At 39.5% G+C, this 21,722-nt stretch overlaps 2 protein-coding genes and 1 pseudogene across 11 annotated transcripts in view; 1 reads left to right on the forward strand and 2 right to left on the reverse strand.

The window, feature by feature from the left end:
* Positions 1–1,282, reverse strand: part of Tmed5 (transmembrane p24 trafficking protein 5) — a 12,612-nt gene extending 11,330 nt beyond the window's left edge. The window contains exon 1 of the mRNA XM_031337234.1: positions 773–1,282. Within this exon, the coding sequence (XP_031193094.1) occupies positions 773–949 (177 nt within the window). The 5' untranslated portion in view covers positions 950–1,282. The remainder of the gene's footprint in view (positions 1–772) is intronic.
* Position 1,283: 1 nt separating this feature from the next.
* Positions 1,284–21,722, forward strand: part of Ccdc18 (coiled-coil domain containing 18) — a 120,667-nt gene continuing 100,228 nt past the window's right edge. For 4 of the 10 annotated variants that reach the window (XM_031337227.1, XM_031337231.1, XM_031337230.1 and 1 more), the window contains exons 1-6: positions 1,284–1,521; positions 3,868–4,010; positions 4,419–4,590; positions 7,475–7,633; positions 11,798–11,904; positions 15,340–15,468. In XM_031337227.1, coding sequence (XP_031193087.1) covers positions 3,871–4,010; positions 4,419–4,590; positions 7,475–7,633; positions 11,798–11,904; positions 15,340–15,468 — 707 coding nt within the window. In that variant the 5' untranslated portion in view covers positions 1,284–1,521; positions 3,868–3,870. The remainder of the gene's footprint in view (positions 1,522–3,867; positions 4,011–4,418; positions 4,591–7,474; positions 7,634–11,797; positions 11,905–15,339; positions 15,469–21,722) is intronic. The other 6 variants (XM_031337224.1, XM_031337232.1, XM_031337233.1 and 3 more) reach the window with 4 other exon arrangements.
* The window catches only part of LOC116070682, a 4,186-nt pseudogene continuing 3,061 nt past the window's right edge, over positions 20,598–21,722 (reverse strand).

Consider the following 21,722-nt stretch of genomic DNA (forward strand, 5'->3'; position numbering starts at 1 on the left):
AAAAAAAAAGAAAGAAAGAAAGCAATGACTCGGGAAGAAAGCTGACAAAGTTCAATGGGAAGAAAGGTCATAAAGTTTTAATACACTCTTATTTGATTTTCAAAGTGATGGATAAACACCCGGGATGATAATGTACCACTAAATACAGTGACAGTTCATTTCAACACATTTCAAAATCTGACTTAGAGATCTTTGGTATGGGCATAATTCACTACTTCTTTCCCCATCCCAAGACAGGGTTTCACTATACAGCCTTGACTGTACAGAGATCCATCCACCTGCCTCTGCTTCCCGAGTGCCACCACTGCCCAGCCACAAGTCAAAACATCGTGACGATTTTATAATATTGGGATCTGGTTAAAGAGGTGAGAGCGATTCAAACAAGTGTCTTCACTTCGTCCAATAATAAAGAAGAACGTGTATCAACCCCTTACTGCGAACTTCTCAGAACTCTAGTGTATGTAAACTAGCTTGAAATGGCATGGGGGAATTAAGAAACAAAGAGTATCGCCACTGATGTCATCAGTGCTGGCCTCTTTCCGACCAGAGGAAAGGGAAAAGGGAGGGTAGGTGTCAATTTTAGGACTAGCCAAACTTGCGAGTTCCAGGCTCCTAGGAGCCCCGCCTAGTACGCCTGCGCCAATCAGGTTACCTTTCCAGGAGACCCTCCTGGGGTTCACCTCGGTCGCCGTCCGCGTGTTTTCCAAGCTGGCGAAAGGCGACCATGTGGTGCGGCCCAGCCCAAGGAAGGCCAGCTCACCCCTGTACTTACTTGGTATTCGATCTCCAACGATGCCTTCAGGGGCATGGGCTGGTAGAAACACTCCTTCCGGCCGGCCGGCAGCGTGAAGGTGAAGTCACTGTCCAAAGAGGGTGTGAAGCCGGCCGCCCCGCGCAGCAACGCTGCGGGTAGAGCGGACAGGAGTAGTACAGGGAATGACAGCCACATCCTGCCGCTCGTCCTTGTCAAGCTCTGACAGGAGGTGCGGGATGCTGGCGCCTCGGCTTTGAAATCCCGATCCAAGGCAACTTCAGGCACGGCGTACCTCACGCTCTCTTGAAAGGTGGAAGCACAGTCTTCCACAGGGCCGGGCGAGGGCGGGGCCAGCGGCCCCTTTCTAGGCCTTCTGGGTTTCGCATCCTCCCTTCACGCCCGAATTGTTGGTTTCGGCTTCCCTCACACGCGCCAATCAACGTTGGCGGCGGTACCGATGGGAAATGTAGTCCGATGTGACCTCGGCAGCCGCCCACCGGCTCGTCCAGCCTCATTTCCCGGCATGCCCTGCGCGCAGCGTCGCGTTTGCGGGGCCCCGCGCGGGGGCGGGGTTGCGGCCCGGGAGGCGGGTCCCAACGGCGACCGCGGCCGTTCGAACTCGGTCCTTCGGAGGTTCGCTGGTTCTTCTCTTCGAGAGTCAGAGGCTTCCACGTCGTGGGCTGTGAGAGTGTCCCAGGCTTCCGAGTGCAGAGGATCCTCGCGGTGCGCCGTGGTCTGGGGACGCTAACCTCGGTGCGCTCTGGGTGGTGAGCAAATGCCTCCTGGTTGGAAACGGGCTTGCCGGAGGGGATTGTTTAATTTTGTTTTATTTGAGGCAGAATCGGAAAGGAGGCTGCCAAATTTTGCTCCCTATAGGGGATCTCTTTCTTGAAATAAAATGTTGTATAAAACCATGTACTCTTTGTCAAGCGGAAAATCCTGTTACAGGATTTTTTTTTTTTTAAAGTGCTTGTCCTTCACTCGAAGTGTGTGCGAGTGTACACCTAGAACGCATTTTTCACTAGACTTGAAGATACCGTTGTCAGGGCCGCCCTATAGGTAAGATAAGCCTTTCTACGTACACATACTACTGGTAAACGGCCCTCAGGAAAATGAGGATGTTTACATACCAGACGTATTCATTCAGAACGGCTAGAAAATTCTTACGTGAAAATGCAGAAGTTGCTGAACATAAAAACCTGACTTAAATCGTGTCCTACAGTACTGAGCAGCATTTTTTGTCTTAAGTTTCTTCTTTTCTCTCCTTCATTATCCAGTATGAAGCTATAGATGTTGTCTACATAGATGTGAAGTAGCACGGGTCACTAACACATTAGGAAAGGCTTCGAACTTAAGCAGAAGCAAATTTGTTAAAAAGAAAACAGAAAACAGGGTAGAAACACTTATATCTACAAAATATTTAATTTTAGGTAGGCCTCAACTTTTTCCAATAAGGTGAGAGGTGTTTTTTTATTTTTTGTTTTTTATTTAATTTAATGTTTTTTTGGTTTTTCGAGACAGGGTTTCTCTGTGTAGCCCTGGCTGTCCTAGTACTCATTCTGTAGACCAGGCTGGCCTCGAACAGAAGTCTGCCTGCCTCTGCCTCCCAAGTGCTGGGATCAAATGCGTGCGCCACCACCGCCTGGCCTTTTTTTGTTTTTTTAATCCACCCTACTGAGAAATTTTGAGTGGGAAATTAATGTATCAAAACTGATTTTACCTGAATAGGGGAGGGAGAAGGCAGTTTATTCATTTATCCATTCAAAATATTGAGCTTTCTTAAGTGTATTATTATACTCTTGAACATAATTTATGGGAATTACAATATTTGTAACCCAGATTTTAAGAAGGGTAATAAAAGAGGTGCTACAGTGAAAAAAATTAAATGGAATATGAAAGAGAAGTGAAATTGTAAGATTTTGCAGGAAGCTCTATGGTAGGAGTGGAAATTGTAAAACTTTTTATATTTTATTTTAGAAATTACAATAATAAAGCATCATTTGCTGTGACTTAAAGAATATTAATTTTACTCTGTCTGTGGGTGTTTGGGATCCTCTGAAACTGGAGTTACTGATCAGTGTAAGCTACCATGTGGGGGCTGAGAATATCAATGGCAACCTTTTGTCCGAGAGGGTTTAAACCAGAGCCACCTCTCCATTCCATCATGATTTTTCTTTTATGGCCAAGAAATTTAGCTTCATAACCCTAGAGATGCTTGCTTACTTACCAATTGATGCAACAAACAGTTCACTGCATTTAGTTCTATGAGTCGAATTGCTAAATGTTATTTTTGTTTTGTTTTGTATTTTTTTGAGACCATGTCTTTTTTGGGCGCACGCCTTTAATCCCAGCACTTGGGAGGCAGAGGCAGGAGGATTTCTGAGTTCAAGGTCAGCCTGGTCTACAGAGTGAGTTCCAGGACAGCCAGGGCTATACAGAGAAACCCTGTCTTAAAAAACAACAACAACAAAAAAAAGGAGGGGGCGCTGAGAGATGGCACTGACTAGTCTTGCAAAGGTCCTGAGTTCAAATCCCAGCAACCACATGGTGGCTCACAACCACCTGTAATGAGATCTGATGCCCTCTTCTGGTGTGTCTGAAGACAGCTACAGTGTACTTACATATAATAAATAAATAAATCTTTAAAAAAAAAAAAGAATTTATGGAAGATTGTCCTGGTAACATCAGGTATCCAGAGCTTGTAAAGTTAAATCCTAACATCTCATATTGAACTTAATTAGAAAAGTATACCTTGATTCAAATCTCAGATTGATCCTCTAAACTTTGTGTGACTTTGAGCAAATTCATCTTCTAAAACAAATTACATCTATTCATGTGTGTGTGTGTGTGTGTGTGTGTGTGTGTGTGTGTGTGTGTGTCTGTGTGTGTGTCTGTGCGCGCGCGCGTGCATGAACGTCATGACTGTGGAGGTCAGTGGATAACTCTGGGGACTCTGTTCTCTCCTTTGATCTGCTGATCCTGAGGAACATACTCGGTTCTCAGTCTTGGTACCAAGCACAGTTTTTTCAATTTTATTGCTGTGAGATTATTTTAATTTATATCATAAAATCTCTTCAGTCTAACTCCAAGAAGTTTCTATTTTTTTTGTTAAGGAAATGGAATCTAGTTCATCAGACTACTATACTAAAGACAAGGACAATGAGGAGGAAAGTTTGCTGGCAAAGGTTGCTTCATTAAGACATGAACTCAGAATCACAGACTGGAGTTTGCACAATTTAGGGGAAGAGTTATACAGGCAAGGAAATGAAATCACATGTATAAATTGTAAAGTATTTTTAAATGTAAAATGACTAGATTTCATTATATGTTATGTTTAGTATGCCCCTGGATTAAGACATAATTTTGGAAAGGGAAATATTGTCAAACATTTACATATTAAGAAAGAAAACATCTTTGATATATCTGGAACCAGCATACAGTGTATATTCAGATTACTTATCTTTCATTATTGTGGCTGCTTTTTTATTCCTGAAGTAAAGAGATTCATCAAATATATAGCTATTGTAAACTTGTGATTTACTGAAAGTGTATTGGAAACATAGTCTTATTTTCATAACTTTGGACCTAATTTCTGATTATTATATGTATAAGTTGTGGTAAAAACTATATCAGAACTGAAATGTAGTTTTTCTTTCTTCTGTAGTGTTAGTCCAAGTGAAAATTCTGAGTATGTCTGCATTCCTTCAAGATCTGAAAGGCTTATTTTGGAAGAACTCACCCAACCTAGCCACCTGGGATGTTTGATTTACCCACCTTATAAGAAAGTTTGTAAAACATCTGATAGTACTGATTATCAAAAGAAATCAAGAGATCAGGTTATCATTTTTAGATCTGATTATTGAAAATAGTTTTCCTTTGCATGTCTTATGTTTTTACATTGTTGTACTCTTTTACTGTAGTTGTTGCAATTGAAATATAATTGCTCTTTTTAAATATATGTGGATGAGTGTTTTGCCTGCAATTATGATGTAGAGGTCAGAAAAGTGTGTTGGATCCCCTGAAACCTGAGTTTACCGAGTTCTGGGTAGTAAGTTCCAGTTGTGTAAGTTTCTATGTGGATGTTAGAAATTGAACTCAATTCCTTAAGAAAAGCAACTAGTGCTCTTAATGGCTGAGCCACCTCCCCAGCTCCATAGTTATTCCTGTCTGAGGCCAGCTCTAGCAGTTCTTCTGGTTCTGTCTTGAAGGTAGCTGAGGCAGGGAAAAGCATAGGCAGGAGCAAGACTTGGTCTTGCAAGATATTTAGGGTTGTTTTTTAATAATAAAACGTTTACCTGTCTTAAGTCTAAGTTACTTTGTAGTGGTAGCTGACTTGCCTGTCTGAGTTCCTCTGAGGCCAGAAACTACAGTATCTGGAGTTTAGCATCTCATAGTAAAGCAGTGGGGGATTAAGCAAAGGAAGCAAAGGATTAATTGCTAGGGCTACTTTTCTCTCTTGCTCAGAAGCCTTACTTCTCAGGCTGTAGAGACATTTGGAGCAATGAACTTTGATTGAACCAGGGGAAGAAAGTCATGCTCCCAGAAGGAAAAACACAAGTAAATATGTATAATCTCACATAAATTCATATTTAAATTCACACATGTACATTTATATATCTTCATACATCCCTGTTGGGGCCAGCTATATACTTATGTCATAATTACATACTCATACACACATAATTAAGAAATAATCTAGCCAGGCAGTGGTGGCGCACACCTTTGATCCCAGCACTTGGGAGGCAGAGGCAGGCGGATTTCTGAGTTCAAGGCCAGCCTGGCTGGTCTACAGAGTGAGTTACAGGACAGCCAGGGCTATACAGAGAAACCCTGTCTCGAAAAACCAAAAAAAAAAAAAAAAAGAAAGAAAGAAATAATCTATTTTGTCCATGTAGCATCACTACAGGATAGTACATCTTCATTGTTCTGCAGAGATCTGCTCAAAATGTTGGGCTAATGCCCAGTGATTCTTTTTTTTTTTCTAGCTTTTTTCCAAGACAGGGTTTCTCTGTATAGTCCTGGCTGTCCTGGAACTCACCTCTGAAGGAGACCAGGGTGGCCCCGAACTCAGAAATCCGCCTGCCTCTGCCTCCCAAGTGCTGGATTAAAGGTGTGTGCCACCACCGCCCCGCCATGATTCTTATATACATTTAATAATAATAGGAAAAGCATATTAATAGGAATCTTTCCTCAAATGTAATCTCTTTGGCCTTGTCTAGAAGAGCAAATCCATTATGGCTTTACAGTCCCTGGTGAGACCATCTCAAGAAGATTACCTGCTAGTCTTTAGCTTCTCCTAAATGGTTTCTGACATGTTCCTTTTATAGTCTAACTTTTTATGCAATGAAAACTGCACAGTTAAGAGGAATACTATGAAATTTTCAATGTATTTACTATATAAAATTGCCAATGTATACTATAAAAATTTAAAAAGTAAAATATATGTTAGTTTTTTTTTTAATAAAGAAGAAATGGAAGTGAGAAATTATTTATATGCATTTAGAATCACTAGAAAACCAAATTATGGGCTGGAGAGATGGCTCAGCGGTTAAGATCACTGACTGCTCTCCCAGAGGTCCTGAGTTCAATTTCCAGCAGCCACATAGTGGCTCACAACCATCTGTAATGGGATCTGATGCCCTCTTCTGGTGTGTCTGAAGAAAGCTACAGCATACTTAGATACAATAGTAAATAAATCTTAAAAAAGAAAGAAAAAAGAAAACCAAATTATAAAGGTACAGTAAAAAATCCAGGCATGGTGGTGGCTTATGTACTTGGGAGACTGAGGTAGGAGAGTTCCAGGGTAGCCTGGACTGAAACTTTATATCAAAGAAACAAATCAACAAAAAGGCTGAAGATTTACTCACTTGGTAGAGTTCTTGCTTAGTAAGCATGGGCCTTGGGTTTGACTTTGAGCATTTCATAAATTGGGGATAGTGACTTTGTCCAACAGGCTCAGCACTGAAGAGGTAGAATACAAGATTCCCAAGTTCACAATCAGTCTTGCTTGTGTAGGGTGTAGGGAGTGTGAGGTCAGCCTGGGTTATAGGATCTGTCTCAAAAAAACGTAAAGTTACTGTGTAAAACAGCTACTGAAGATGGCAAGATATATATATTTTTTATTTTCAAGACTGTTTTCTCTATGTTACAGAACTGGCTGGAACTCAGAGAGATCCTTCTGCCTCTGCCTCACCAGTGTTGAGATTAAAGATACCCACCACCATTCCTGGCCAAGGATATGTTTTTGTATGCTTTTTCTTTTATTAACTTGACTTTATACATTTCTCAAAAAATTGAAAATAATTCACAAAATTAAAATATTTTACTTTATATATTATGTTATAAAATTAACAGCATCATAAAAATAATGAGAATATTTGTCTCATTGTTGCTTGGCTTATGGATTCCTTCCATATCCTTTTATACACAGTATTATTGTGAATAGGTGTAGAAATACAAAGGTTTCTATCATATTTATATTCAGCAGTGATATTGTGAGTTGACTTATCGAGTAATACCCTAGTTTGGTAAAGTGGACCACTCTCTTCTTTTTGTACTTAATTTGTACTACTATGAGTGGAAAAGAATGTCTCACATAATACTCCCTAATGCTCATTGTCCTGAGTTGTTCAATAATTTTAATGGTGATTATTGCTATTTTCTGTTAATTATATATACACATCAAAGAATTTAATGTACATTTTTTTTCTTTATTTTTAGGTGTCTTTTTCATCTGCTTCTATGGATCAAGAGGTTAAAAACCTTCGAGAGAAACTTCTTAAACTTAGGCAACAGAATGCTTGTTTGATCACACAGAATCATTCTTTAATGACTAAAATAGAATCTATCCACTTTGAATTGACACAATCAAAAGCAAAAGTATGTCTCTTGATGGGTGAAGAGAATATTTGTAATATTTTGTGATTTATAATTAGAAAATATTTATATTGTCTGTCTAATATAGATAGAAATTTTTATACTCTAGTTGAATATTGACAAGGAATAGAATCATTATTATATCTGTAGATAATTTAGGAAACTTTTAATTAATTCTTCATTTAGTTAAATCAGCTTCTTAAAGTCTTGCTGTTGGAAAATGAAGGGAATGGAAAGCCAGCTTATAGGTTAGAGAGCGCTTGCTCCTGTTTCTAGCACTTGCACAGTGGCTCACAAACGTGTATCTACGCTCAGGGGTCTGATGACCTCCTCTGCCTTCCAGGTTAGGGCTTGAGCTTGGGTCCTTTAGAAAAGAGCTCTTAACTACCTAGCCATTTCCCCAGCCTCCCACCTCTCCCCCCAGGCAGGGTTTCTCTGTGTAGCCTTGGCAGTCCTGGAACTCACTTTGTAGACCAGGCTGGCCTCGAACTCAGAAATCTGCCTGCCTCTGCCTCCCAAGTGCTGGGATTAAAGGTGTGTGCCACCACCACCACCTAGCTAGCCTCTAGTTTTTAATGTTTTTTTTTACTTCATATATACTCGTAGGCATTTTTTGATTCTTTTACATGGCTTTTTCATTTCTTTCTCTCTCTATCTCTTTCTTTCCTTCCTTCCTTCCTTAAATTTTTCTTTTGAGGCAGGATCTTATATATCCCAGGCTATCCTTAACTCATAGTTAAAAATGACCTTGAATTTCTGAACCTTCTTTACCTCCCAAGGGCTAGGATTATAGGCATTTATTAATTACTATATTCAGTTAATAATATGTTCAAGATAGAACTCAGAGTCTCTTGCATACTAGGCAAGAACTCTACAAACTGAGCTAAGTCTTTTGTCCTTGTTTTTTTTTTTTTTTTGTATGTGTGTGTTTTTGAGATTTTTATGTAGCCTGTACTGATCTTGAACTCATATAGCTGAGGATGACCTTGAACTCCTAGTCCTCCTGCCTCCTCAAGTACTGGGATTATAGGAATTTGGCATCATGCCCAGCCCCTCAGTTTATCTTTTTGTAAAATCTACTCTTGCCTGTCTCTGTGTGTGTGTGTGTGTATGTGTGTGTGTGTGTATGTGTGTGTGTGTGTGTGTGTATTGTGTGTAGAGAGTGTAGTATTGTAGGAAAGGAGGGGAGGGAGAGAATGTGTTTGTATGTGTGTAGGGAAAGAGTGAGTGTGTGTGCATTGATAATGTTTTTCTATTTCTGTTGCCCAGCAACAACTCCTGAGTATCTGTCAGACCTGCTAACTAGTTGCCATTCTAACATTTCTAACTTGAAATTGCTGTTTCCTAAACCCCGTTCTTTTACACTTTTTGTAATTATAGTTTCTCTTCTAGTTGCTTTTGGCTTATCTAAAAACATGAATTCTTCCTAACTTATGATTAGATTCTAGGATAAAATCTTACCTCAAATATTTCAGAGCATTGCTTTCCTGTTGTATGTTCTCCAGTACTGCTTTGAAATCTGATGAAGCAAGGAAACCAACAAATCTCAAATTAATCCACCAAAGTCTCTTGCTATTGTGAATCACTTTGCTCAGCATGTAATTATTTGTCCATTTGTGTTTTTCATATACCACTTTTAAGACTTCTCCTTTTTCCCTGGTTTTTAGATTTTCTTGTTGCTGAGTGGAGGTGTTGTACACCTTTAATCCCAGCACTCAGGAGGCAGAAACAATTGTATCTCTTCAGTTTGAGGCCAGCCTAGTCTACAGAGTGAGTTCCAAGATAGCCAGGACTATACAGAGAAACCCTGTCTCAAAAAAACCACACACTGGGGGCTGGAGAGATGGCTCATGGGTTAAGAGCACTGACTGCTCTTCCAGAGGTCCTTAGTACAACTTCCAGAAACACATGGTGGCTCACAACCATCTGTAATGGGATAGGATGCCCTCAAATTCTTGTTTTGACATTTTTTAATAGACCTTTATTACTTACGTTGAAGTAAGTACATGAAGGCCTTTACACCAGTAGTGACCTATTTCTAGTTTTTTGTATATCTGTCTGTATGATAATGGAATTGCCTTTCTTTCTCTTAATTTGCGTATTAGTTAAATATAAAATCACCTGGGTTTGTCCCCTAAATCTTCAGGATTTTATTGGTGCTCTGTTATTTTTTCATTTTTTTCTGTTTTGTTTTTGTTTTTTTGCTTTCAATACAGGGTTTCTATGTGTTATAGCCCTGGCTGTTCTGGACTCTCTTTGTAGACCAGGTTGACCTTAAACTCACAGAAAACCACCTGCTCTGCCTCCCTAGTGCTGGCATTAAAGGTGTACACCACCATGCCCAGTTTATTTGATTTTATTTTTTTCAGGATACTTTTTTTTTCAAAGATTAATTTGTTTTATGTAAGTACTTGTCATTGTCTTCAGACATACTAGAAGAGGGCATTAGATTCTATTAAAGATGGTTGTGAGTCATCATGTAGTTGGTGGAAATGGAACTCAGGACCTCTGGAAGAGCAGTCAGTGCTCCTAATAGCTGATCCATCTCCAGCCCTCAGGTTACATTTTCAGTATTATTTTTTTTTTATACTTCCATTGAGTCTTTATTTCTGCTTTTGCTGAAGCTTTTTTTTTTCTGCTTGTTTTGTGTTTTAAACATTCAGATGTATACAGTGTAATGATTTCTTTTTGTATTTGCTGTGCTTGTTGTTAGCTTTTAGAATGATGATAATACTTTGATTATTCCTATTTAAGGAGAAAGATACTTAGAAGTAATTTAGAAGTTCTCTATGTGTTCATGAAGTCTGTTTAGTAGGCTTCATCTGTGAGTGATGATTTATAGAAGTGGCCATATCTTAGGAAAGTATTCATTTTCTCCATAGGAAGACTCATATGTAATCACCTCTATTTGGAGCTAATTTCTTCATTACTGAATATTTGGAGCTGGGTGTGGTGGTGCATGCCTTTAATCTCATCACTTGGGAGACAGGCAGGAAGATCTCTGTGAGTTTGAGCCAGCTTTGACTATAGAGTTCTAGGATAGCCAGAGCTATGTAGAGAGACATTGTCTCAAAAGAAAACAAAACAAAAACAGAGAGAAGCAAACAAACAAAAAACCCACAGCAAGAATCTTTGGGTTTTTGCTTGTGGGATAGCCCTAAATGAGATGAGAGTAGAACCTTGGGTGTGTGGCTTTGTATTGATCCCTTTCTTTGTAGCTCTACCTTATGTCTGAGGCTTTTCTCAATATCTTCATATAACAAACTTTCTCTTTTTACCTTGCTGTTGCTGTACTAAGGAGTGGAAAATAGGATGCTGATGACTTACATGTAGAGACTCTGGATTTTTTTTTCTCTTCTTGATGTCTTCCCAGTTCCCTATTTTATGTTCTAGACTTGCTTTTTTTTTTTCATTTTTTTTTAAAGATTTATTTATTTTATGTATGTGAGCACACTGATGCTGTTTACAGACACACCAGAAGAGGGCATCAGATCCCATTACAGATGGTTGTGAGCCACTGTGTGGTTGCTGGGAATTGAACTGAGGACCTTCGGAAGAGCAGTCAGTGCTCTTAACCACTGAGCCATTTCTCTAGCCCCTAGACTTACTTTTTAAGTATAAACAATTCTCATTGCTTTTTTTGATTATTGGCTAGTTCAAGAATAATTTTCTATTATTTATATTGTGGATTCCTTCCCTTCTTCAGTAGTTTTACTCTCTCTTCCTGCCTGTATGCTTTTCTGAATTATCTAGATTTTCTTTATAAAGCACAATTTCTGAAGTTAGTTTTTAAGTCATAAAAATTTAATATATACTTTTTACTTAATTTTTCACTTTGGTAATATAACATATGTATTATAATCTAACACACACATACATACATACATACGTATAGTCTAACTTACATGAAATTAATCTTCCTAGGTAATGTTGGAATTATTGTATGTAGTTTCCCCAAGTATACTGAGATATTTGAGGATAGTAGTAGGTTATATGCTGAGCCTGTCTCATGATGATAGTGTGTACGAGTAAGAGCTGATCAAAGGAATAAATAATTTAGCCAGAGACCAAGGAGTCCTAATGAACCTTCTTACCTGGTAAGGAAAGACTAATATTCAAATAGATTGATTTATTTATTGAAACATAAAAGTCATCTTTATGTCTTAGGTTGCTGTGCTGGAGGCTGCACAGGAGCAGGCAGCCAGCATCCCAGTCTTAGAGGAACAGATTATAAATCTGGAAGCAGAAGTCTCGGCTCAAGATAAAGTTCTGAGGTAATTGTACTGTACAGCCTGAAAATTTTTATTTTGTACTTCTTTGTTATAACTTATTAAGAATTATCACTTACTAGCCGGGCGGTGGTGGCACACGCCTTTAATCCTAGCACTTGGGAGGCAGAGGCAGGCGGATTTCTGAGTTTGAGGCCAGCCTGGTCTACAGAGTGAGTTCCAGGACAGCCAGGGCTATACAGAGAAACCCTGTCTCGAAAAAACCAAAAAACCAAAAAAAAAAAAAATCTCTTATTTCTATCCTAGTAAGTTTTTTGGTGACTTAATAAGGTCTTATCACATCACTCAGTTTTTCCAATCCATTAGAGCATCTCATAGCTGTAGCTTACATACAGTGTACAAGGACTAAAAATGGATTATTTTCAGTGGAGATGCTTATTTGCATACTTTTTAAAGATATGAATTAGTTTATTCCCCTATAATGCAGTACACACTCATTACTTCAATGGAGTTTAAGTACAAGACAAAGGGTATTTTATCATGTATTTTTATCTTCTATTTTAAATATAATATGTACTGAACATCATGTTACATTTGAGTGATTCTCATTACTGTTCTGGGACTTGTAGTATTAGCATTATCTGATAATTTAGAAGATAATTTAGAAGAAATTCAGATTCTTTTTTTTTATATATATTATATATTATATATGTATATATATACACACACACACATATATATACACACATACATATACATATATATACATATACATACATACATACATACATACATACATACATATGTATATATATACATATACACGTACATATATATATTTGGTTTTTCTAAGACAGGGTTTCTCTGTATAGCTCTGGCTGTCCTGGAACTCACTCTGTAGACCAGGCTAGGCTCGAACTCAGAAATCCTCCTGCCTCTGCCTCCCAAGTGCTGGGATTAGAGGTGTATGCCACCACCACCTGGCTATAAATATATTTTATAATACATATAAATATATATTTATATTTTATTTTTGATATGAACTTTTACTTGTATTCTTGGCAGTCCTAGAACTCCCTTTGTAAACCAGGCTGACTGAACTCAGAGATTCACCTACCTTTTCTTCCAGAATTCTGGGATTAAAGGCTTGTACTACCACCACACCCAGATAAATTTTAATAAGTACCACAGGTGAATCTGATGTATGTTAAAATGTCTTTTGCCTGATATAGCTGTCTCTGGAGAGGCTCTGACAGTACCCGACTAATACAGAAGTAGACGCTCACAGCCATCCATTGCATTGAGTACAGGGTCCCCAATGAAGGAGCTAGAGAAAGGACCCAAGGAGCTGAAGGGCTTGCAGCCCCTTAGGACGAAGAACAATATGAACTAACTAGTACCCTCAGAGCTCCCAGGGACTAAAACTCCAACCAAAGAGTACACATGGTGGACTCATTGCTCCAGCAGCATGTGTATAGCAGAGGATGGCCAAGTCAGTCATCAATGGGAGGAGAGGCCCTTGGCCCTGTGAAGGTTCTATGCCCCAGTGTAGGGGAATGCCAGGGCCAGGAAGTGGGAGAGGGTGGGGTGGTGAGCAGGGTGAGGGGGGAGGGAACAGGGATTGTTTTAGTTTTTGGGGTTTTTTTATTTTTTTTAATTTTTTTTTCTTATTTTCTTTTTTCTTTTGGAGGGGAATCTGGGAAATGAGATATTGTAAATAAAGAAAACATCTAATAAAAAATGTGTTTTAAGTTTATCAGACTTAGAGTTTTCTTTGTAATACATACATTATTAGCTTAAATGTATTCTCTGTTCTGTGAATTTTTTTCTTAATGTTTTTTATTAATTCTTTGAGAATTTCATATAATGCATTTTGATCTGATTATATTCATTCCCCTCTTCCAACTCTCCTCTGATTCACCCTTACCTTCTCATGCATCTAACTTTGTGTGTGTGCAGGAGCTCTCTCACTCACTTGCTCACTCTCCCCTACCCACACTTTGAATCTTTTTTATGTTGGCCAACTATTATGTCTGGGGCCTCTCCTGTAGTAACATTTAGAGTAATGGGGCAAAACCAGGTTTACACTGTTAAAGAAAAATAAGTCTCATTCTTTCAGAAGGTATCAAATGCTAGTAGCTCCTCGGTTAGGGGTAGGGCTTAATACCTACCTTCTTCCATTCTGGATTTTCTGGAAAACACTGTTTTCCCTAAAGTCACACACGACTCTCTGGCTCTTAAAATCCTTCTGTTTTCTCTTCCATGCAGATCTATGAGCCTAGGTTTCCTTTCCAACTTAAGGCTGAATACTTCACTGCCTCTTATTCTTTACACATTGACCAGTGGGTCTCTGTGTTAAGTGCCATCTACTGTAAGATGCTTCTCTGAAAAGGGTTGAGTGAGGCACTGATGAGTAGAACTGTCCAAGGCTTTGACAGGCCAGGGTAAGCTGAGGCAGGGCGTGGAGTTGGGGATTAATTATTCAGCAGGCTTTGACAGGCCAGGGTTAGTTGAGGCAGGGTGTAGAGTTGGGTATTAATTATTCAGCAGTCTTTTCTCTGAGGGAACAATACTTGATTTTCTGGGGCTGGCCAGTAAGAAGAATCACACATACACACACACACACACACACACACACACACACACACACACACACTAGGTGGATGAAGCAAGCTTCAACTATCTCCAACTTCACACATAAACATACACACACACACACACACACACATGCCTGCACATACACACCAAGCTTCAACTATCTCCAACTTCATACATAAACACACATATACACACACACACACACACACACACACACACTGGGTGGATGGAGCAACGAGCAAGCTCCAACAAATTAGTTTTTCTTCCACGTTTTTACATCAAGCAGTACAAAGAGCACAATGTGATAGCATTCTGTTTTTCGTTAAGATATCAGTGACAATAAGTATATATAGAAAAATGTTCCCCAAATACTCTCACATGAATAAACATTACATAGTACAAGTAAAACCAATTATTCCTAAGAACCCACATACTTTTGTAACTAAGAAAGTTATTACAGATTAATAAAATGTAATCAAGTAAGGTAATTTTCTTAGCCAGTTTCTCTTATTAGTAGGCTGCAATTTGTCATTTCAAAGATGAAAGTATTTTATGCCGTATAGTCTTCTGTTGGCGAGTTATGAATATGCCTTTCTCTCATGATATGTTGTCTGATTTAATTATTCTTAAAGTTATTCTTATATTTCTCCAGTAATCATTTTGCCAGGTTTTTTTTTTTTTTTTTTTTTTTTTTTTTTTTAGGGTTTTCAAGTCAGGGTTTCTCTGTGTAGCCCTGGCTGTCCTGGAACTCACTCTGAAGACCAGGCTGGCCTCGAACTCAGAAATCCGCCTGCCTCTGCCTCCCAAGTGCTGGGATTAAAGGCAAGTGCTACCACTGCCTGGCTATTTTACCAGTCCTTAAAGTTTATTCTGTATTTATAGAGAAGCAGAAGATAAATTAGAGCAGAGTCAGAAAATGGTGATTGAAAAGGAACACAGTTTACAAGAGGCCAAAGAAGAGTGTATAAGATTGAAGGTGGACTTACTTGAACAGAGTAAACAAGGAAAAAGGTATGTGGGATTGTGGGATTTACTAATTTGTAAAACCAGTCCTGTGAATGTTGTACAGCTGCTGTACCACTGAACCATATTTCTCTTTTAAAGCAAACATTTTTTATTTTTATTTTTTTTGGTAGGCTCTTGTCATTTGATCTTGGCTGGCCTGCTACTCACATGGCAGCCCAGGCTGGCCTCCAGTTTACTGTAGTCCTTCTGCCTCATTTTCTTTTCTTTCTTTCTATTTTTTTTTTCCATTTTTTTGGTTTCCCAAGACAGGGTTTCTCCATGTCGCCCTGTCTGTCCTAGAACTCACTCTATATACCATGCTGACTTTGAACTCAGATATCCACCTGCAGGTGTGTGCCTCAGTTTCTTGAGTGATATTATAGACATGGTAGTGTGTTTTATTTATTTATTTATTTTTTGGTTTTTCAAGACAGGGTTTCTCTGTGTAGCCCTGGCTGTCCTGGAGCTCACTTTGTTGACCAGGCTGGCCTCGAACTCAGAAATCCACCTGCCTCTGCCTCCCAAGTGCTGGGATTAAAGGCTTGCGCCACCACGCCTGGCTCATTAAGATTATTTTATTTATTTTCATTTTAAATGTTGTCCCCTTCCCAGGTTCCCCTCCAGGAACCTCCTATCCCATCCCTCCTCCCCTTTGCCTCTATGAGGGTGCCCCTTCCCCCATTCCCACCTCACTGTGCTAGCATCCTCTCACACTGGGATATTGAGCCTCTGCAGGACCAAGGGCCTCCCCTTTCATTGATATGGCAATCCTCTGCTACATAAGTAGCTGGAGCCATGGGTCCCTCCATATATATTCCTTGGTTAGTGATTTAGTACCTGGGAGCTCTGGTTGGTCCCGTTAGTTGATATTGTTGTTCTTCTTATGGGGTTGCAATCCCTTTCAGCTCCTTAGCCCTTCCCCTAACTCCTCCATTGTGGTCCTTTGGCTCAGTCTGATGTTGGCTGTGAGTATCTGCATCTGTATTGGTCAGGTGCTGGCAGAGCCTCTTAGGGGACAGCTATACCAGGCTTCTGTCAGCAAGGGCTTCTTGGCATCAGCAATAGTGTGGGGATTTGGTGTTTGCAGATGGGATGGATCCCTAGGTGGTGCGGTTTCTGGATGGCCTTTCCTTCAGTCTCTTCTCCATTTTTTTGTCCCTGCATTTTCTTTAGATAGGAAGAATTCTGGGTTAAAATTTTTGAGATGGGTAGTTGGCCCCATTCCTCAACTGGTGGCCATGCCTATCTACTGGAGATGGTCTCTACAGGTTCTCTCTCCCCTTTGTTGGGTATTTTAGCTCTTGTCATCCCTACTGGGTCCTGGGAGCCTCTCACTTCCCTGGTGTCTGGGACTTTCTAGTGGCTATCCCTAGTTCTCTCTCCCCCACTGCTGCATATTTCTGTTCAGTTTCCTGACCCCTCTGTACTTCTGTCTCTTCCCATACCTGATCCTGCCCCCTAAGATTTTATTACATTTTTGTGTGTGTGTATGTATGTGTGTGTGTGCCCCCACATATAGGGCAACTTATAGGAGTCATTTTTCTCTGTTTATCTTTTGAGTCCCAGAGATTGAACTCTGAACCCTGTGCTTAGTGGCAATGCCTTTCCCTACTAAGTCACCTTTTGGCCCTCCTTAACATTTTTATGTGTTGATTTTGTTACTGGTATTCTAGACGTGGATGATTTTTTTTTTTGTGATATTAGTAATGATTATTGATATAATGATGTTTATTTCTGAAAGTAATTCATTTTTTTGTTTTTGTTTTTATAGCTAAGGACTGAACCCAGGGCCTTGTGCTTGCTAGGCAAGTGCTCTACCACTGAGCTGAATCCCTAACTTGAAATTAAGTTCTTATTTAAAACAAACAAATTAGTTTTGTATACTTACACTGAGAAAGTCTTTACTATTTCATCTAAAGTGCTGTATATCTACTCTTTTAAAAATTTGATTTGTAAATACTATAGAAAAAGAAAATCAACTCATGAAAAAGTGATCAGTTTACTTTAGAAATAAATAACAAAAAAATCTGTGTTATGTATTTTGTCTTTTGAGATGAAGTTTTGTAACTAGTCCTAACTATGGAGCTGTTTACTTATTAATGTATCTAACACAGTTTCCTTAGGTTGCCTAGGCATACCTTGAACTTGTATATGATCCTCCTGTCTCCGCTTTACAAGTCCTGGGATTACAGGTCAAAGGCACTAGGCCTTGCTGGAATAAATAAATATTAGTAAAATTTATATTAATAAATATTTAAAAAATTTAAATTAGTGAGATTTTGTAAAAAATATGATTAAGGAGTTTTTGTTTGATTTTGTGTTGGGCTCAGCGTTAGTGCTCATGCATACTCAGTAAGCACTGTACTGACTGAGGTGCATCTTTAGCCTACTGCAACTTTTTAGAGGATAAAATAATCTACATGTAAAAACTTTTTTAAAATTTTATTTATTTATTTATTTACTTATCATGTATATGAGTGCTCTTCTGCATGTATGCACCTGCACGCTAGAAGAAGGCATTGGATTCATTTACAGGTGGTCACGAGCCACCATGTGAGTACTGGGAATTGAACTCGGGACCTCTGGAAGAGCAGCCATTGTGCTCCTTAACCGCTGAGGCATCTCTCCAGCCCCCATAAAAACTTACTAAAGGTTTATTTATTTAATGTATATGAGTGTTAATGTCTGCATGTGTGTATGTGCACCACTTACATGTGGTGCCTGGTACCCATGGAAGTCCAAAGAGGACATCAGATCTCCTGGAACTGGAGTTATAGTTATGAGTTGCCATATGCATGCTGGGAACTGCAACTACATCTTCTAAAGAGCTGTTAGTACTCTTAACTGCTCATCTATGCTGTCGCCCATAATCGACATTTTTATGTTTGACAATAAAACATATCTCAGAGATTTATACTATGATATGTGTTAGATTATAAAGTAATCTCAGATACTCAGGAGCCTGAGAAAGGAAGTCCAACAAGTTCAGGGCTTAGTTGAGCTCCAGAGTAAATTCACCTTCAGCCTTGACAACTTAGGGAGCTCATCTTTTAAAATAAAGTAATTCAAAGGGTGCTGGTGATATACCTCAGAACATCATTAGGATGTACAATGAGGTTCAGTCCTCAGCGCCACAAACAAGTAAATGATTGGTAGCATTGTCTTCAGCAGGTTGAGCCTTGGCTTTCGTGTGCATTTACACTCTTACATACTGCTATGAGCATAGAAGTCACTTTTCACGTTAGTCCATTTGTAAGAGCATTTTTACAGAAACATTTGTTACTTGTTAGGCAATATTTTATAGTGGAAGATGTTTAGATTTGGGAATCAGATTTTACCTCTTCTTGTCATCTTTATTACCTTGGAAAACCATTTAATTTTTAAAACTTCAGCTTTTTATATATTAAGTTGATATTGCCTTGGCATGCACAAGAAAAAGAAACATATAAAACCTTGCTATATAGTAAAGTACTTATAAATTTTAATTATTATGCAAAGTTTGTGGTTTAATACCCCAAAATTCACACTTACTCAGAAAAATCTTTGTACTTGGGTATTTAAAGACATAACAATTGGGCTGGTGAGGTGGCTCAGAGGGTAAGAGCACCGACTGCTCTTCCAAAGGTCATGAGTTCAAATCCCAGCAACCACATGGTGGCTCACAACCACCTATAATGAAATCTGATGCCCTCTTCTGGTGTATCTGAAGACAGCTGCAGTGTACTCATTTATAGTAATAATAATAAATAAATCTTTAAAAAACAAAAAAGACATAACAATAGCTGGGCAGTGGTGGTGCACGCCTTTAATCCCAGTACTTGGGAGGCAGAGGCAGGTAGATTTCTTGAGTTCGAGGCCAGCCTGGTCTACAGAGTGAGTTCCAGGACAGCCAGGACTACATAGAGAAACCCTGTCTCGAAAAACCAAAAAAAAAAAAAAAAAAAAAAAAAAAAAAAAAAAAAAAAAAGACATAATAATAATCTGGGAAAACCAGATTTAACAGATTTAGAATATAACAGCTAGAAAATATAAAGATAGAGCTGCTAGTTTTCCTCTGTAGTACTTAGATAAGAGATGGTAACTGACCCTAACTTTTTCCTTTCATCTACTTTTCCCTTCCCTTCCTTCCCCTCTTTGCCCTCCCTCCTTTCCTTCTTTTTTTCCCTTTCTTCCTTTTGTAAGGGAAATAAATTGGGGCACATACAGATGATGACACATACGTGAACTTAAAAGTAAAATTAAATAAATATTTAAAAAAAGAAGAAAAAACTTAAAAAATAATAACAGCTTGAAGAGTTGAACATCACAACTAAAAATGTTTATGCAGAGCCAGGCATAATGGCACACATCTTTAATTCCAGCACTTGAGATGCAGAGGCAGGAGAATCTCTGTTCCAGGCCAGCCTGGTCTACCTGTATAGTTACTATGTATAGTTAGTTTCAGGACATCCAGGACTACATAGAGGGTCACTGTCTCACAAAACCAAACCAAACCAAAAGAACCATGTAGATTTAGGTATTATATTTTCACTTGAAAATTTTTTTATAGTTAAGGTGAAAAATAGAAAGTAAAGTTCCTAAAGGGAAAGGTTTAAGACTATAGTTGGTATAAATGACTTATGTAATTGAAGAGTCACAAGCTTCCCTGATGTGATGGTGTGATTTTAAATATTAAAGCATTAAAAATGTTCTTGTACGGGGATGATATTGATTAACTAATGAAGCTTAGTGTTCTCAGCTAAGTATGAGAGGCGTAAAGAAAGTCAGGCTCACCCAGGCATTCCCCCCCTCTACCCCCCCCCCCCCCCCCCCCCCCCCCCCCCCCCCCCCCACAGGGTTTCTCTTTGTAGGCCTGGCTGTCCTGGAACTCACTCTGTAGACCAGGCTGGCCTCAAACTCAGAAATCCACCTGCCTCTGCCTCTCAAGTGCTGGGATTAAAGGCGTGCGCCACCACTGCCTGGCATTGAGTGGATTCTTTTCGTTTAGTTTTATATTAGTAAAAATTACAGGCTTTTTGTTTCTTTGTTTTTTTCTGAGACAGGGTCTCACTATATAACTCTGGATGACTTAGAATTTATGTTAATCAGGCTGGCTTCAAATTAAAAGAGATATGCTTGCCTTTGTCTCATGAAAGTTACTGGTTTTTTGTTTGTGTGTTTGTTTTAAACAAGTGAAGCTGTTTAGTTATGTTGTTAGCAGTTTGGAACACCAGTTTGTGAGGATGTGTCCTGTTTGTCACAGAGCCTTGGAGCTGAGGGACAGCCTTGATCTTTGGCAAAATCAAGTTCATAGTTCTGATTAGCTTTGTGCTGCACTGTAACCTCATATTTCTCCTTTTCCATTTTGAAGATCTCGCCTTCCTGGTGCCTGGGCTTGCACAGCTGGTTCTTTTGAAGTAAGCATTAACCAGGTGTTTGGGGATTTTAACCTTGCTGGCGGCATCTCTTGTAGAGGTGGCAATGACAAACTTCCTTGCAGAGGAACTTGGTTGAGGGCAAGAGGTCCAGTCACAAGTAGGAAGCCGCTGCCCAGCTGTTGCAGGAAAACCACTCTCTTTCCTGTGTGGCCCCAGTGAGGCTGATGAGGACAGTCCCAGGAGTGAAGCTGGCAGGCAGCCTTCTCAGGTGCTGACAGAAGGGCTTCTTGCCATGGCTCAGCAGCTTCCGAGGCACATCTTTGGTAGGATAATACCTAGACATTTTTCAAAGCTTTACTACCTAGGTACTACCGTTCTTGTCATCACTAATTTTTTTTGTTACAGTAGCAAGGACCTCTTTTTTCTTTTCTACCTTGGACTTGGCAGCTGAGTATTTCCTTTGTACAAGGCCTTTCTGGAATACATAGCAGGTCTGGAGTGCCTGCCATTTCCTCTAACCATGGCAGGGTGTCAGCTGCATTGGGGCTTCCCCTTCCTGGGCTTTTTAACTTTAGGGTTACCCTTTTTTGGCTGCACCAATGGCTGGGGCATTGCCACCTGTAGCCCGCGCAGTCTTCTCGCTGGGAAGAAGACACGCGGACACTAGGTTCCTTCTGCAGCAACTGTTTATTTGTCTCCATCCATAGGGAAAAAAGGGGTCGAGCCCAATATCCGCACTGCTTATATACACCACAGTGTGGCGTATCTGCCCACTGCGTGGCGTGTCTGTTCATGATTGGCTGTTCGCTCATTACCCTACGTAATGCCCGCCCCAGATGGGCCGTGACATGGCATCCTTTTCACTCCACGCACATGCGCAAACAGTTGTCCACTAGGAGTTAA

Source organism: Mastomys coucha, unplaced genomic scaffold (genome assembly GCF_008632895.1).
Source record: "Mastomys coucha isolate ucsf_1 unplaced genomic scaffold, UCSF_Mcou_1 pScaffold22, whole genome shotgun sequence".
Taxonomy (NCBI): domain Eukaryota; kingdom Metazoa; phylum Chordata; class Mammalia; order Rodentia; family Muridae; genus Mastomys; species Mastomys coucha.